The 17,849-nt window shown below is 42.2% G+C and overlaps 1 protein-coding gene across 1 annotated transcript in view; it reads right to left on the reverse strand.

The window, feature by feature from the left end:
• Positions 1-200: 200 nt before the first annotated feature.
• TGM7 (transglutaminase 7) overlaps positions 201-17,849 on the reverse strand; it is a 65,077-nt gene continuing 47,428 nt past the window's right edge. Inside the window, exons 7-14 of the mRNA XM_043980567.1 lie at positions 17,634-17,811; positions 13,269-13,407; positions 11,117-11,220; positions 10,109-10,351; positions 4,903-5,229; positions 2,985-3,145; positions 1,452-1,585; positions 201-413 (exon numbers count right to left, since the gene is read on the reverse strand). Coding sequence (XP_043836502.1) covers positions 254-413; positions 1,452-1,585; positions 2,985-3,145; positions 4,903-5,229; positions 10,109-10,351; positions 11,117-11,220; positions 13,269-13,407; positions 17,634-17,811 — 1,446 coding nt within the window. The 3' untranslated portion in view covers positions 201-253. The remainder of the gene's footprint in view (positions 414-1,451; positions 1,586-2,984; positions 3,146-4,902; positions 5,230-10,108; positions 10,352-11,116; positions 11,221-13,268; positions 13,408-17,633; positions 17,812-17,849) is intronic.

Here is a 17,849-nt window from a genome sequence, read left to right on the forward strand (position 1 = left end):
GTGAGTAGATGAGTAGGGAGGGGCAGGTGAGGTGGTTGGCAATGGCCCCCAAATGATCGGCCAATAGCAACAGGCGAGTCATCAGCACACACAGGAAAACATTTGGATTATAAATAAATAAGTCTTTATTGCCCACTCCCAAAGGGCAGAGTGTCTAACAGGAATCTCATTCCATGCCCAAGAAAAGAGAGGACAGACAAGGTAGGGTGGGGCCGGTGGTAACAGACAAAAGGGACCCAGATGAGAAGAGCGCTCAGGGTGAGCTGGCTGAGGCTACAAAGATGTCCTTGTAGCCTTTGATCTCCTTGACCTCCTTGCAATTGACCAGCACTTGAAGTTGCCTGGATCCCTCTTTGGTGGGGAATAGGTCTACCTCGGCTTGGATGGTGTCTCCAGCCTGTAAGGTGCCCAGGCTAGATATCAGAAAGGGAAGCAGAGACTGCCAATTAGTGTCTTTAAAAAATATCATTCCCCCACTTTCCCTCTAACATTACCTCCTATTTACTCTGTCCCCCCTTTTTTTTCTTTGCCCGGCAATGAGAGTTAAGTGACTTGCCCAGGGTCACATAGCTAGTAAGTGTCAAGTGTCTGAGGCTGAATTTGAACTCGGGTCCTCCTGAATCCAGGGCTGGTGCTTTATCCACTGTGCCACCTACCTGCCCCCCTATTTACTCTGCATAGATCTTTCCTGTATTTGGTTGTTTCCATGTTGTCTCCCCCGTTAGACTGTAAGCAGCTTAAGGACAGGCACTGTTCTGCCATTTTTTTTTATCCATAGTAAGCACCTGATAAATGTGTGTTGGCTTGTTTTATTTTATCTTTTTCAATGAATAAGTATTTGCTTTCTCTCTCTTCTACCTCCCTCCCAGTTGCTGTCTTAAAGACAGAGGTGGCATGTAGCTTCCCCCTTTCCCAGCTAGGAGAACCCCCAGCAGCCCCAGGTGAGCTCCACCTACACTCTTGATGCCAAGACTGAAAACAATGAAGTGAAGGGAGTCCAGTGCAGAAAGAGACGCAATACGAACATGTTTCCTCCATTTAAGAGCAAAAAAAATTAAAAATTAAAAATCCCAGGGGGGAACCTAAGGAAAGATCCTAAGATTTAAATCTGGACGAGACCTTAGGGACCACTGAGCTTGCTTTTTTTCTTTTTATACATGAGAAAATTAAAGTCCACAGAGGTCCTACAGCTGATAAGAAGCAAAACTGGAATCTGAACCCAGGTCTTCCAACCACAAATCCAGGACTCCATTAAATTGTAAACTCCTTGAGGGCAGGGATTGTCTTTTGCTTCTTTTTGTATCCCCTGCATCTAACACAGTGTCTGGTACATAACAGGTACTTAATATGTACTTTCTGATTGATTGATTGATTGATTGATTGCGCTTTCCCCTTTAACTCCACTGCCTCTCAAAAGGGACCCAGCCGACTCTGTGCCCAGCTTTACTTACTTAATTGTCATCTGTCCTTCAATCAAGCCACTCCCTTCCAGCACCAATACACAGTTCTGAAGTGGTTCATTCTGATTATTGGTGAAGCTGATGGTGACTTTTAGTTTCTTGTCCACCACTGCCCGCCCAAAAACCTAGAGAAGGAGAATTTGAAAGTATTTGTCTTCATTCTCTCTCTCTCTCTCTCTCTCTCTCTCTCTCTCTCTCTCTCTCTCTCTCTCTCTCTCTCTGGTGGGGGAAAGAGGGTTAAGTGACTTGCCCAGGGTCACACAGCTAGTAAGTGTCAAGTGTCTGAGGCCGGATTTGAACTCAGGTCCTCCTGAATCCAAGGCCGGTGCTTTATCCACTGTGCCACCTAGCTACCACCTAGCTGCCCCCCTCCCATTATCTCTTTTTGTAAATCTTATACCTACACACCATCCATCTCTCCTCACCTACAGGCTTTGCAACACACAGGCCCTGTTGTTTAGAAGAGTAAATATTGTCTTTAGGGGAAATCTGGAACTGAGTGAAATTTTTTTTTTGTATTTAGGGTAAACAAATGTGCTGACTTTGGAGTACAGAGATAATGCTATGGTCCCACTACCGGTAGAACATGTACTTCTAGTTATTCTTCCAATAGTGGGGATGATTTTGTGCTATCCATTCCATACTCCTTTACTCAATGTCTCTAATGATCCACGATACATATCCAAAGACACGGTTGGCTCTGGGTAAGTTAGCCTGTGGCTATGGACCAGGGGCTCTCTATTTGTGAAACTAACCTGTCTGTGTAGGGCTGGAGTTGGCTGCTTTAAACTCATCTGGACCATGCTCTGACCAGCATGGCTAACCACCCCAAGCTATATTTCGGTTATACTCTAACTTGACCTGAAAACCTGGGGTTTCTCCTCTCCATTTGCAACAGGGTGGTTGCACGTTAAGTGCCCTCTGGGACTGGAATGGGAAAATCCAGGCCTCCTTTGCGTACAAATTGGACAGAATCGGACTTGAAACAGCTTTTTGGACTCCAGAGTCAATATATAAATCATCCACAGAACACCAAATGAATTGCTGACTAGAAGTGAGGATCATTTGCACTATAGTCAATATCTCATGGTGATAAGGGCTCTGTGGCTGCTGCATGATGGTCTTGGCATCAGACTTGGATCAGTGCTGAGGACTCTGACCGCTGCTCCTCTAATCATGTTGGCTGTCATCATTTGGGTTGGTCACCTCATTCTGCCAAGGTAGAAATTGCCTCAAGGTGGCCAAATGATTTAAGGCGCTGGGGAACTGTCCAAGCATATGTATGACCTCAGAGAAAGCAGGGAATCAACATGTGTTGAATGATTTGCTAATAGAAGAGCCAAGTTTAGTACACAAAGATGAATTATGGAGTGAATAGAATGCAAAGGCAAGGAAGAAGGGGGGAAAGAAGGGTATTTTTAGGGCAAGGGGAGGAAAGAAAATCTTCACAAAAAGAAATGGATGTAAGGAAGGGGAGATCCCTGTTTTGGCCCAAAAGTTACCTTTCCTGGCCCTGAACCTCACCTCAATGGTCAAGTGGGGCAGCTCCAAGGAGATGTCTTTGATCACCAGTAGCTTCCTCCTTGTCTGCTCAATTTCCACAACCCCCGACAGGCGGATCAGTTTTTCATCGCTTATCTGGTCCTTGTAGTGGGTGAAGGGCAGGGTTAGCAGCAACTCTTTCTCTGTAGACAAGACCCAAAAGCCACAGCTGAGGAAAATCTTGAGTCTTTGGAGTGTGTGTCTCAGCATATTTTAGCTGTGTGTTTATCTTCTTGGGTTTGCTATAATATGCAGCTACTAGATTGTAAGTGTGCCAAGGGCAAGAACTATATCTTATCTGTTTTTGCATCTCTGCTAGTTGTGCATTTCACACCATAGGCACTTAATAAATGCTTATTGAGGGCAGCTAGGTGATGCAGTGGATAAAGCACCAGCCCTGGATTCAGGAGGACCTGAGTTCAAATCTGGCCTCAGACACTTGACACTTACTAGCTGTGTGACCCTGGGCAAGTCACTTAACTCTCATTGCCCCACACCAAAAAAAAAAAGCTTACTGAATGAATGGAATGAGCTATGTGTGTTTTAAACATGTCATAATGTGTACATGGCTGTATACCACATGTACACCATATTACCTGCTAACATGTATAGACTGGCACAGGATTTTGGAGCTAGAAGGGACCTTAGTCACCATCTAGACCAACCCATACTTGAAAAGAATCTCCACTATTATAATGCAAGTGACCATCCAACCTCTCCTTAAAGATTTCCAGTGAAGAGGGGCCCTCTGCCTCCCAAGGCAGCCAATTTCACTTTTTCAATGACTCTAATGGTTAGGACATTTTTCTAGACATCAAGCCTACTTTTCCCTCTTTGTAACTTCCATGCTCCTGGTTTTACTTCCTGGAGTCAAACAGAACCAATATCATCCCTCTTTTGCACAGTAGCCCCCCAAATACTTGAACATAGCTATCATGTATCTCATAGTGTTCTTTTTTTTTTTTTAAGTGAGGCAAATTGGGGTTAAGTGACTTGCCCAGGGTCACACAGCTAGTGAGTGTTAAGTGTCTGAGGCCGGATTTGAACTCAGGTACTCCTGACTTCCAGGGCCAGTACTCTATCCACTGTGCCACCTAGCTGCCCCCATAGTGTTCTTTTCTCCAGGTCAGACATCTCCATTTCCTAAGACTGATCCTTATATGGCACGGACTTAGCATGTTGGGCAGCTAGGTGACCAGGAAGATCTGAGTTCAAATCTGATCTCAGACACTTGTGAGCCTGGACAAGTCACTTAACTCTGTTTGAGGTAGAGAGGGAAATGGCAAACCACTCCATTATGTTTGCCGAGAAGTCCCCAAATGGGTCATGAAGAATTGGATATGACTAAAATGACTCAATGACAACAATAGCAGCAGCAGCAGCAACAGCAACAAAAAAACCAATAACAACAACAATGATATCTTGGCTGCCCTCCTCTGGATGTTTTTCAGTCAGTGTCCTTCCCATACTATAGAACCCAGAACTGAACACAGCATTGCTGATGTGTCCAACCAGGGTAGAGGACAGAGGGACCACCATTTCTTTATGCCTGGAAACTAGGCTTCTCTTAATGCAACCCAAGAGGAAGCGAGCTGTTTTGGCTGCGATGTCACGATGCTGAGAACTCATGTTGGTTCTCTTCATGTGTTAACCCATGGGGAGGTATGTCAGAAAGTCATTTGGCAGAAGACTGTGCAGATTCTGTACCTGTCATTCAGACGCCTTGTGTAAGTCTCTGTATGTCACCCACTGGTCTATGGCTCTAGAGCACCCCATGTAGATTTGGATATAGTCTTCCAGGGGAAACAGTCACTCAGTTTTCTCTTGGGCAGTCTCCACCTCTCAGGCCCTTCTGTCCCATACCAACTGGGCCCTTCCTGGGGTCCACACCCATACTCACCCTCCCCTTGGACCAGGCTGAAGCTCAGTTGGTCCCTCCAGAGTGGGGTCTGAGCATTGCCCCCATGGAGCAGGGCTTGGGCACTAAGCCACACGTGCAGCAGGAGCTGCTTAATTCCTATCTCCGAGCCCTGAAGCCTCCTGGCCCTCAGGAAAAATTCTAAGTCCTGGCCCCATTCGGGGGTCCTGGACAGCCTCAGCTGCAGCTTGACTGGTTTTTCCTGGAACCAGGCTGTCCGCATCCGTTCCATGTAGGGGTAAGAAGACCCAGTTGGACCCAGCAATATTCGAGAAGCCTTCATGAACACAGACCGTTCTTCCGCAGATCCTGTAGGGGAAGAGGAGGAAAGAGAGATGGTGTTGGAAACTGTGCTAAGGACCCAATGGTCCAGGCTTGCCCCTTCCTACTACAAGACCCTCAAACCTCTCTTCCTTCCTCCTGCCTCAGAGATTGTCTGAAACCCCAGCAGCTTCTTAAAATATAGCACACGCCCAATCCCTCTCAGTAGTCTCCCCGTCTCAGAATGTGGGGACTTTAGATAGCTGGTAAATGTTTAACAACTATCTCTCCAGGAATAAAAAAAAGTATACCTGACACACTTTCAGGTTTATTCTGCATTATTAATATTTTCTTCATCACTTTACGTCTAGACAATTAACGTGGCAATATGCTTTGTAGCACTGCATATATATAACCTATAACAAATTGCTCGCCTTATTGATGGGGGAGAGAGGGGGAGAATTCAGAACTCAAATTTTCTTTTAATGAATGTTAAAAATTGTTTTTGTATGTAATTGGCAAAAAATAAAATATTAAATCATTAAAAAACAATAACTCAACCCCTGCTTTGTAGTAATTGCCAATTTTCAAGGTACCAATGTTCACACCCCAAATTTAACAAACAGGGGTTGGAAAAAGCTGGCTCCAACACACCCTTGACTCTTCCTCCTTGGGCTCATTCAGTATACAAGGTCTAACCTCTCTTCACCAGCAGCTTCCCTCCCTGACTTTAAGGCATCTCCTGAGTGAAAAATAATCCAGGGTTTAACAAACTCAGATCCCAGGTCACGGTGACACTGAAGCATGCCATTGCAGCTTCTAATATTTTCAATAACAATTTTGAGTTGCTAAGATGTAAAAGTGCAGGTTGGATTTAGAAAAAAATGTATATTTAATCATGTGCATCCCCTCTCTCTCTCTCTCTCTCTCTCTCTCTCTCTCTCTCTCTCTCTCTCTCTCTCTCTCTCTCTCTTTTTGTGGGGCTATGAGGGTTAAGTGACTTGCCCAGGGTCACACAGCTAGTAAGTGTCAATTGTCTGAGGCCAGATTTGGACTCAGGTCCTCCTGAATCCAGGGCTGGTGCTTTATCCACTGCGCCACCTAGCTGCCCCTCATGTGCATCCTAATAGGCATTCAAAATGCGATATTGGTTCTGTTTTTAATATGATTGTGATCTTGATTTTCATAATGTTAGACCTACCCTGTATCCCTGGTATTAATCTCAATAAGGAATGATTTTTGGGGGGGGGGTGAGGCAATTGGGGTTAAGTGACTTGCCCAGGGTCACACAGCTAGTAAGTGTTAAGTGTCTGAGGCTGGATTTGAACCCAGATATTCCTGACTTCAGGGCCGGTGCTCTATCCACTGCGCCACCTAGCTGCCCCAGGAATGATTTTTTTTGATCATTGATTATAGTATTTTTGTGAGAATTTAAAAATCTATTTCTCAGGGCAACTAGATGGCACAATGGATAGAGCACCGGCCCTGGAGTCAGGAGTACCTGAGTTCAAATACAGCCTCGGACACTTAACACTTAACTAGCTGTGTGACCCTGGGCAAGTCACTTAACCCCAATTGCCTCACTAAAAAAAAAAAATCTATTTCTCTCTAATTTTGATGATTTCCTCTTTTGTTCTTAATTTGGCTTTATTGATCGACTTTCTAATTTTCTAAATGCATGTTCAAAAAAAAATAGAGAGAAAAGTGAACCTATCTATATAAAATTATTTGTAGATACTCTATAACAAAAAGAAAATGTAAACACTCTAATGATTACAGAATAGCTGAATAAATTTTTATTTTAATATAAAGGAATATTGTATTACAAGATCTATGATTCTACCTATTTCCTAGATTGACACATTTGTTTTCTTTGTGTTGCCATTGTGCAAACTAATCAAACTATGGCTGTGGTGTCTCCTCATAGTTGCATTTTATCTCATAAATTGATTTTATACCAACCAATAACCTGACAGATAGAACTTTGCTAGAATGTCCTGTAAATTTCTGACTTGCACTGGCAATGCCAATCATATCAATTCAAGCAGCACAATAGCCCTAAAAGGAGATTTAATAACAAAATCCTAAATAATGAATGTATCAAAGGACAAGTCTTAGAAATGATTAATAACTATGTGAAAAAAACTGATAAGAAGGAGACAACATTACCAAAATATCAGGGAAGCAGATCACACAGTTCATAGAGTAATAACTGTACCTCCCCAATATAGTAACAAAGTAGAGGATTCATATTGGTTCTGCAAAGAAGTGCCAGACAGAGGCACCAGGCAGGATTGACTCATTCTGCCCCTTCCTTTTTTTTTCCCTCCTCCTGAGGCTTATTGACCAGAGCTGGGCAAACTATTAACACAAGTCAAGCTCCCTCCTAGGCCTATATATTCAGCCCAGTGGGAGCTGCCCGGGCTGAGGCTGGTGGGAGGGAGGAAAACGAGAGGGGCAAATCTTGAACTACAAGACACTGGATGGTGTAGGGGTTGGAGCACTAGTAACCTCAGAGTGAGGAAGACCCAAGTTCAGGTCCCACTTGTGAAATATGGGCTGTGTGACCCTTGATTTTAATCTGTCAGTCCCCAGGCAAGTCCTTCAAAGACTCTGAATTGCAGAATTTGCAAGTGATAAAGGAAGTTCTTCACTGGGAAGTCCCTATACATAAATTTGGTGAAAAATTATAAATTATAAATATACTTATAATATATAATTATATGTATAATATAGAATAATTATCTATGCTATGTAATAATTATACATAACATGATAATCACATATTATATAGCATCATTATAAATGGTCATACAATTATAGGTGTCATATAGAATAATTGTCTTGATGTGTAATAATTATATATCACATGGCAGTAACATGATATATAATATTATTATAAATGGTAGAATAATGTAATAATTATATATCACAATGACAGCTATATATTATAATAATCATTATAAATTGTTATATTATAAATGGTAAATATATGATATAGACTTGTATGTACAATATATAATAATTACCTATACCATATAATGATTATATATTATATATTATATAATAATTATAAATGGTTATGTTGGAAATTATAAATATACTTATATATAATTATATGTGTAATATAGAATAATTATCTATACTATATAATAATTATACACCATATATAATAATGATTATAAATGGTTATATTATAAATTAGAAATATAAATTACTCTGTATCGAATTCCTTGTCTAGAAATCCTACCATTCAGTTGTGTCTGACTCTTTGTGACCCACTTTGGGATTTTCTTGGCAAAGATACTGAAGTGGTTTGCTATTTTCTTCTCTAATTACACTCCTTCACTAACATGAAAGAAATGTTGAAAGAACTGATAATTTTCAAATTGAACCTCAGATTAAAAGACGCCAGACCCACAAAATTATCCCAGACCAAAACTTGGCAGAATATGATATAAATTGACCTTAACAGCTGCTCCTTTTCTCCTGTGCTCCATGCACAGCTCCATGGTATATTGGTATATTAGGCTGGTCTTGAAGAAGATACTTGAGGGCTTTTATATAACATTTTATTCAACTGTCTAAATTGTACATGTAATTGTTATGTTAGCAAGGCCACACTAAAAAAGGAAGAGATGGGGGAAAACACTTTTTTTTTTGGTGGGCAATGAGGGTTAAGTGATTTGCCCAGGGTCACACAGCTAGTAAGTGTCAAGTGTCTGAGGCTGGATTTGAACTCGGGTCCTCCTGAATCCAGGGCCAATGCTTTATCCACTGCACCACCTAGCTGCCCCCTGAAAAACACTTTTAAGACAACCCTACCCTGGGAAAGTAAGGAGTGATATTGATATTTATTTATTTTGCAGACTAACTGTATCTATGTCTATATGTAGGTATATTTATGCAGATATACCTACATAGGCATATACATGTATGGGTATTTTGTGTATGTATGTGTGTGTGTGTATATAATGTATATATGTATGTATACTGGGCAGCTAGGTAGATAGAACATTGGGTTTGGAATCAGGAAGACTAATCTTCAAATCTAGAGTTCAAATCTGGCCTCAGATACTCACTAGCTGTATGATGCTGGGCAAGTCACTTAACAGTTTGCCTCAGTTCCTTATCTGTAAAACTGAGCTGGAGAAGGAAATGGCAAACCTCTCCAGTATCTTTGTCAAGAAAACCCCATATGGGGTCACAAAGAGTCGATAAGACTAAAACAACTGAACATCAACAACATACCTATATATCAATATACATATATGCATATATATAATTATACTTATGTGTATATATATACATCTATATAAATATATGTCCATATAACTACATAGATACAAACACATATAGTTATATATAGGTATTTGTATATCTATATTTACATACATATCTATATATGTATATCATTGAATTACAGCAAGCATTTATTTAGTGTCTACTATATTGCAGGCACTGTGCTAGTCTAATTTTACAGATGAGGAAACTGAAGCAAACAGGGGTAAATGACTTGCCCAGGGTCACACAGATAGTAAGCATCTGAGGTCAGATTTGGACTCAGGTCTTCCTGACTCTCAGCCTGACACTCTATCCACTTCAACACCTACCTGCCCATATGAATGAAGTACATATGTAAGGAATTCCATCAATGGCCACCATGAAGGATGGCATGAAGTAGGAAAACTAAGTGAGCTTTCACAATTGAAAACATAAGGGACCCTGAGCAGCTAGGTGGTGCAGTGGATAAAGCATTGGCCCTGGATTCAGGAGGACCCGAGTTCAAATCCAGCCTCAGACACTTGACACTTACTAGCTGTGTGACCCTGGGAAAGTCACTTAACCTCACTGCCCCGCCAAACTAAACAAAAACAAAAAAATATATAAGGGACCTGCTCCCACAATTTCCAAGAGCCCCATGTACCTTCTGGGTACTTGTAGGAGTTGGTGATATCCTGGCGTTTGTCGGAGCCCACCATCTTGGTGCTTATCTTTTTCCCAATGGAGTTGGTGTTGTGGGAAAGGATCTCTTTCACTTGGCCATTGTCCTGGAGCCAGATCACTTCATCCGCATTCACCTCAGCGAACACGAAAGGGGTATCATAGGCTAGCTGGATGTCCCCTTCTTTGACAGCTCTGACAGAAGCTGGCCCGCAGCAGAATACCCCTAAGGAAGATTGGGGGTGGGGAGAGAGACACAGGAGAGCAGCCATGCTGTCCAACTGGGGGGTTAGTATGATAGGGGGAAAGAGCAGGGAGAAAACATCCTTCAAAGAATGACTACTAGAAGGACAAACTGACAGTGGGTCCAGATGGTGGACCCAATAATCAAAGCAGAGCCAGAAAAGGGAGTCACAGATTGTAACCTTGGCTAGGCATTTCACCTCTCTTTCCTCTGTTTTCCCCATCTGTAAAATGGGAAAAGTACTTGTACTATCTATCTCACATCATTATAGCGAGGAATATATTTTCTAAACTATTAGGAACTATATAAATGGGAACCATTAGAAAGGCTGTGTGGCTAAGTGGGTAGAACACTGCACTGATGTTAAAACCCCCTCACTATGTGACCTAAGGACAAATCATTTCAGCATTCTAAGCCCCGGTGACTCTGAAACCATAAACCAAACGATCTTTTACCTGGCTCCCCCGCAAACTCTGCCGTCTGACTTCAACCTCAGTTCCTACCCTCTCTGTTCTTACCACCTGCCTCGATGCCCCTCTCTGTCTCACTTCCCAACACGGAGGAAAGAGGAGAAGCAGACTGGTATTGGTAGGGGTAGGCCAGGAGGGAAGAGTGGGTGATGTTAGAGAATGAAAGGGAGAGGGGGAGAAGCTGTTTTTTGCTTTGAAGAGTCTATTCCTTTGGTTAATCATCCATGTGGGACTTGAAGGCCAAGCTCCAGGTCTCTTACAGTGATGGCTTACTTACCTCTACTGGTTTCTTGGGGAGTTGGGTCCAGGACCTGCCATCCATCATATCCAGGTGGGAGATCTTTTCTGGTCATCCAGCATTCATTCCAGACATGGAAGTTCCTGAGAAATGAGAAAGTACACTCAGCGTTGACATGCAACAGAACAGCAAGGTGGTTATGGAGGACCATATGAACCCAACAGGGCCCATAGTTCATAGGGAATGGGTGGAGAAGAAGAAGAAGGAGGAGGAGGAGGAGGAGGAGGAGGAGGAGGAGAAGAAGGAGAAGGAGAAGGAGAAGGAGAAGGAGAAGGAGAAGGAGAAGGAGAAGGAGAAGAAGAAGAAGAAGAAGAAGAAGAAGAAGAAGAAGAAGAAGAAGAAGAAGAAGAAGAAGAAGAAGAAGAAGAAGAAGAAGAAGAAGAAGAAGAAGAAGAAGAAGAAGAGGCAGCTGGGTGGTGTAGTGGATAAAGCACCGGCCCTGGATTCAGGAATACCTGAGTTCAAATCTGGCTTCAGACACTTAACACTTACTAGCTATGTGACCCTGGGTAAGTCACTTAACCCTCATTGCCCTTAAAAAAAAAAAAAAGAAGAAGAAGAAACAGAAAGAAAGAAAGAAGAAAAGAAAGAAAGAAATTAACTGCCTTTTATCCAAGATTCAGAATAAGACATGCTTTTCAGATATGGCCAATATGGGAATGTGTTTTGTGTGACTATGCATATCTGTTACAAGTGTATAGCTTTTCTTTTATTTTCTTCTATTGGAATGGGAAGGGTGAAGGAAAAAAAGACATTAAAGACAGAGTAGACTCCCCTCCCCACCAGAAAAGAAAGAAAAAAAGAGAGAGTCATGGAGACTTTTAAAATGTACAGAAGGAAGAACAGAAAAAGTTATAGGCAAGCAGATCAGTTTTGAAAGTTACACATTGTATTTATTAATTATTATTACTATGGCGCTAGACCTACAGTCAAGCTAAATCTGGCCTCCTATGCTTACTAGCTTTGTGACCCTGAGGAAGTCACCTAACCTCTGTCTCCCTCAGTTTCCTCAACAGTAGAATGGGGATAATAATAGCACCTACCTCCTAGGGTTATTGGGAAGATAAAATAAGGTAATACCAGCAAAGCACTTTGCAATCCTTTAAGCAATAGATACACACACACATACATACATACATACATATGTTAGCATATATAACTATATTATTTTTATTATATTTAAAAAGAAAAGCAAGCAGTATGTAATATTCAGGTTTCATGTAAAAATCTTATTTTTCTGTTCTCCTACGTGTATGGAAATATTATTTTTACTTGACATTTGTTAAGTCCAGAATTTTTTAAAAAGACGTCATATTTTAAAAGAAATTGTTGCTTTTTAATGCCACCCTATCCAAGTCAAATGGTATTGTGACGTGAGGAATCAGCGCCCTCTGCTGTCGAACAGAGAGAACTGTTCCCACCCATGTGGCTAGCTCACAAGGACAAATTCATATAGACAATGACCTAAGTTCCTAGTTTGATTAATATTCTTAATTTCCTTTTACCCTGGAATATAAATGAATATTGATTCTCCCACAGACCTATCATTTGTGAAAATATTTTAGTATCAGAAAAAAAAAAACAAAGGGACCCCCTAGATCTTGAGATATTAACCTTCATCTTGGAGAAAAACAACCAAAAGAAGGGATTGAACAAAGGGAAGAACTAGAGAAAAAAGCCAGTCAAGCAAGATATAAGTAGAGATGACACTAAAGAAAACAGCCCCAACAATGAAGCAGAAGGACAAAAGGGAGATGATCAGAAGATTATATATTTAGAGCTGGAAGGAATCTTAGAGGCCACTGATTCCAGCCTCTCATTTGAAATATAAGGAAATTGAGGCAGGGAAAAGTTAAACAACTTATCTAATTACTCAGCTAGTAAATTCTGCCTTTCATCTGTAACGTTATCCTTTTGGAACTGACTATGGGTCCTACTCTCCCCATGGATTTCCAATCTCTTTTTGTGAAGTTCTCCCCATATGTCACATGCTGGACCAAATCTGTGGTTCAATATAGAACCCAGAAAACTAGATTGGAAAATCAAGTCAAGAATGGAATTTGGTCCAAATCGAACAGTGCCCAACTCCTTTCCTAGACAAAATACAAGAGTTCTCAATAATCTGACTTACCATATTTTATCTCTCCTCTCCCACGGCATCATCTCTGCATGTTTGTCATAGAACATGTCAACAGTCAGGTTGCCATCTGTATTATGTGCGGATCGGAAATTGGTGATCACTCGGGTTGGAACTCCCAAACATCGCATCACTGGAGAGAATGAAAAGAGTTGGTAGGAACTGAGTTCATTTAAAGTTGGACTATTTGGTTCAGACTTGCAGATTCTGATTCTCAGGTAGTAAGAAGGGTAAAAATCACAATAAGCATTCAGATGGGCACTTGCTGGGGTACCTGTTCACACTCCCTCCCACCTCCAGATGTTGGCAGCAAAAGATAGAATATGGTATTGAAATGGGGGGGGGGGACTTTTTTTATATCAAAGGCCACTGTCCAAGAGAAAATAATCACCCCCCCCAAAAAAAATGTGTTCTAGCAAAGGACTAATGTGTCTATACTTTTCTAGAATATCAAAGCATGTACCAACTAAAGGCTTCATGAGCTTTTCCTCTTCCTGTGAACCTTTTCTATTTCTATCAATTGTAACCCATTCATAGTAGAATTACCAAACTGCATAGGATAGAGAGATGAGAGAAGGGTTTTGTTTGTTCTAGAATTTAGGCTTCCTGAGGGCAGGTACTGTGTTTTTGTCTTTTTTTTTTTTGTATCCCCAGTCCTAAGCACAATGCCTGGCATATAGCTGTTCAGTCATTTTTCAGTTGTGTCTGACTCTTCAGGACCCCATTTGGGGTTTTCTTGGCAGAGATACTGAAATCATTTGCCATTTCCTTCTCCAGTTCATTTGACAGATGACAAAATGGAGGCAAACAGGGTTAAGTGACTTGCCCAAGGTCACAAGGCTAGTAAATATCTAAGGCTAGATTTGAGCTCTTGAAGATGAATCTTTCTGATTCCAGGACCAGAAGTCTATCCACTGCCATCCTAGTTGCCCTGTGGCATGTAATAAGCCCTTAATAAATACTTGTTGACTGATTAAATTGAGCTGAAAGCAAAACAGTCTCTTCTCTCAAGGAGCTAACTCTCTAGTTGGGGGAGACAACACACTTAAGAAAGTTCAGCTGCAAGGTACATGGAAAAGCTCAGAAATCCTAAGGGGTCTTCAGTGGGGCAGATGGCAAGGCCCAGGGATCCTTTGATTGCATCGTCAGGTGGGATGGCAATGCTTAATGGAGTGGAGGACATTGTAGCAGGATGGGATCGAGGGTATAGGTGATCAAAGGTTAATCTTGGCAAGCAGTAGGATTATCTCATTCTCTGAGACAGACAGAAGGAAAGAGGAAATCAAAAAAAGGTAAAAAAGACTCACCTTGTAGCAGGAAGAGGCCAGCTATTGTTACATAGCAAAAATGTCTGGTCAGTGAAATCAATTCTATTTTGAGACTTTAGGAATGCTGGGAGCAAGATCGTCAAAATTAGATAGAAGGGGGGGCAGCTAGGTGGTGCAATGGATAAAGCACCAACTCTGGATTCAGGAATACCTGAGTTCAAATACAGCCTCAGACATTTGACACTTACTAGCTGTGTGACCCTGGGCAAGTCACTTAACCTCCATTGCCCCGCCCCCTCCCCCCAAAAAATTAGATAGAAGGGGGTTAGCCAGCGCTAATGATTGGTAGGGCTGGAGCAGCCAAACGTGAAGAGGACTCAGGATTCATTTCTGTTCCTCACACGAGATACTCCATCTCTGGACATTTTCACTGGCTGTCCCCCATGCCTCAAATATTCTTCCTCCTCATGTCTGGCTCCTGCCTTCTCTAGCTTCTTTCAACTCCCAGCTAAAACCCCACCTTTGGGTGATTTGCCTGGGGTCACACAGGTAGTAAAATAGACCCTTCTGCGCACTTGTTTGTTTCTGTGTCTTTCCATTCCCCTTGGCATTTCTGTGGGATTTTTATGCCCACGCTACCAATTACTGTAGCAGCTTGGAATATGGCTCTGGAAATGGTGTCCCCTTTTCTCTTACTCTCTGTCTACACTGCTGTGTATCTCTGGGACACACAAGTTGAGGGCTGTCATTTTGCAGCTTCCCAATGGGTATTGGTGTCACAGCTTGCTTGCATACCAAGCCCTTCTACAAAGAGCAATTTCTGCTGCCTGAGCAAAGATACAAACTCCAACCCCTTCCCCTCCCCAAATCTATTTCTCCTGGGACACTGGGGCAGTTGCTGGGGAGACTGCTGTTACGGATAGGGAGAACAGGGCAGAGGTTGGATAGAGAAACTCACCTGGGGATTGGCTATGGGAGAAACACCATCTGGCAGCTTCCTGCATTAACTAATTCATCTTGCTAAACAAAGCACTAAGCATCCTTGTTTTTATGCTGCAAGTGTTATTCATGCCCTCCCCATGTCAGGGCCTCAGGGAAGGCCCATCTCCCTGTCCTAGAAACTGCTCTGCTCCAGCTACCAGAAGAGAAAGGAGCCCATCTGTGTCCCAGATTTCTATGTTCCCAAAGTAATCGAAAGACAGACAGACAGACCGGAGAGCCTTCTTTCTGGACTAATTTTACAACACTCTGCCTCATACACTCTATGTTCCATCTGAGTTACTTGTTCTTCCACAAGAGACACATTCTTTATGCAAATTGCCCTAAGACCTAAAAGGTCATTGTTAGAAGTAATGAACTGTGGCACAGTGGATAAAGCACTGGTCCTGGATTCAGGAGGACCTGAGTTCAAAATCAGCCTCAGACACTTCACACTTACTAGCTGTGTGACCCTGGGCAAGTCACTTAACCCTCATTGCCCCAGAAGAAGAAGAAGAAGAAGAAGAAGAAGAAGAAGAAGAAGAAGAAGAAGAAGAAGAAGAAGAAGAAGAAGAAGAAGAAGAAGGAGTAATGAACTGGTCAGTGGGAGCACAATAGGGGTAACCTGTGGGGTAGCTTGGTGAGCTTGCTTTTGGAAGGGCATGATGGAGGGGGTGGCTGTTACCTCTTCATTTCAGAGCATAAGGAAGTTGTTGTTCAGCACTGTCTGACTCTACATGACAAAGTCCATGAAGTTTTCTTGGCAAAGATACTAGAGTGGTTTTCTATTTCCTTCTCCAATATGTCCCCATTTTACAGATGAGGAACTGATGCAAATAAGGGCTAATGACTTGCCCAGGGTCACACAGCTAGTAAGTGTCTGAGGCCAAATTTGAACTCAGATTTTCCTGACTCCAGGGCCAGTGCTCTATTCACTGCACCTAGCTGCCCCATTTATAAGCAAGAACTCCCTTACTATGTCCTATAGGCTTACTGCAAGGTGATGAAAAACCTTTTAATTGGGCACTAAGCTAGAGTGAAAGAGAATGCAAAAGGCCCAAGCTGGGGAATTCATATTCTCTCTGTCTCTCTGTCTCTCTTTCTCCCTGTCTCTCTTTCTCTATGTCTCTAGGTCTCTGTCTCTGTCTCTGTCTTTCTCCCCTGGTAGAGAATAAGGCAAGAACTGCTCTGGGTGGGGATAGAAATAGTAGTCACTATGGTATTATCTTCTTATCTCCCCAGCGGGCAGCCATGTGATCATGAAACCATAACCATCTCTGTTTCTTCTGTCTTTTTTTGTGTCTAATACTTCCTGATCTTAGGTGAATGGGTATCAGAGATTATCACTGTGTCTTCTGAAGCAGGGAAGTAAAAGACTATTTCTCCATCACCCACTTCTGGAAGCAGACTCACCAAGCTTCCTGATGGACTGATATCAGGCAGAGCATGCTGCATGGAGTCCAAGAACTGAGCTCTGCATTAGCCAGCAACCCTCCTACCCCCTACATAATTATTAAGGAAGCTAGAGGCGTTAAGAAAGATGAGTTCAGACGCAGCAAGGTGGTGCAATGGCTAGAGCACTGGCCCTGGAGTCAGGAGGACCTGAGTTCAAATCCAGCCTTAGACACTTGACACTTATTAGCTGTGTGACCCTGAGCAAGTCACTTAACCCCAATTGCCTCATAAAACAAAACAAAACAAAAGATGAGTTCGCAGAGTTTAGGAAAGAATAATGAATATAAGAATAATAAAGGTGCTCTAGAGAGGAGGCAGGAGGTTGTCATCATCAGGCAAAATAATACAGCAACAAAACCTCAGTGTAATATATTCAATTTGCTTCCTAATTGTAATTAACATAGTGCTTAACAACCTCACCAGAGTACTCTGAGTATAGGAAAAAACAGTCAAATTTCCCTGGAGAAAAAATGTTAAACTTTGTCAAATAAATGAATAAATCAATGGAAGAACAAGGAACTAACATTCTAATATATTCACATCATGAAAATAATTCAATAATTCTAAAATGAACTAATCCTTTACTACATACCTAGCCGTGTAGTGTAGGACATGCCTACAAGTCTGTTTAGCCCTCTCTGGGGTAGAAGGTTCCTACCTGTGCACATCACAGCTGCAAAGACCCAGCACTGCCCATATCTCACGGGCTGGCCCCCGGTGGCATGCCACTGTCTCAGGATGGTGACACTACCATTCCATTCCAAAGGGTTGACTCCTCTGGAGTAATCCTCACTCCAGTTCCCCTGTAGCACCCCACTGTCATCATTGCTGTTGATCTGGAAAGGACACATTCGACTTTTGAATGATGGTGGGA

This window comes from Dromiciops gliroides, chromosome 2 (assembly GCF_019393635.1).
Source record: "Dromiciops gliroides isolate mDroGli1 chromosome 2, mDroGli1.pri, whole genome shotgun sequence".
NCBI lineage: Eukaryota > Metazoa > Chordata > Mammalia > Microbiotheria > Microbiotheriidae > Dromiciops > Dromiciops gliroides.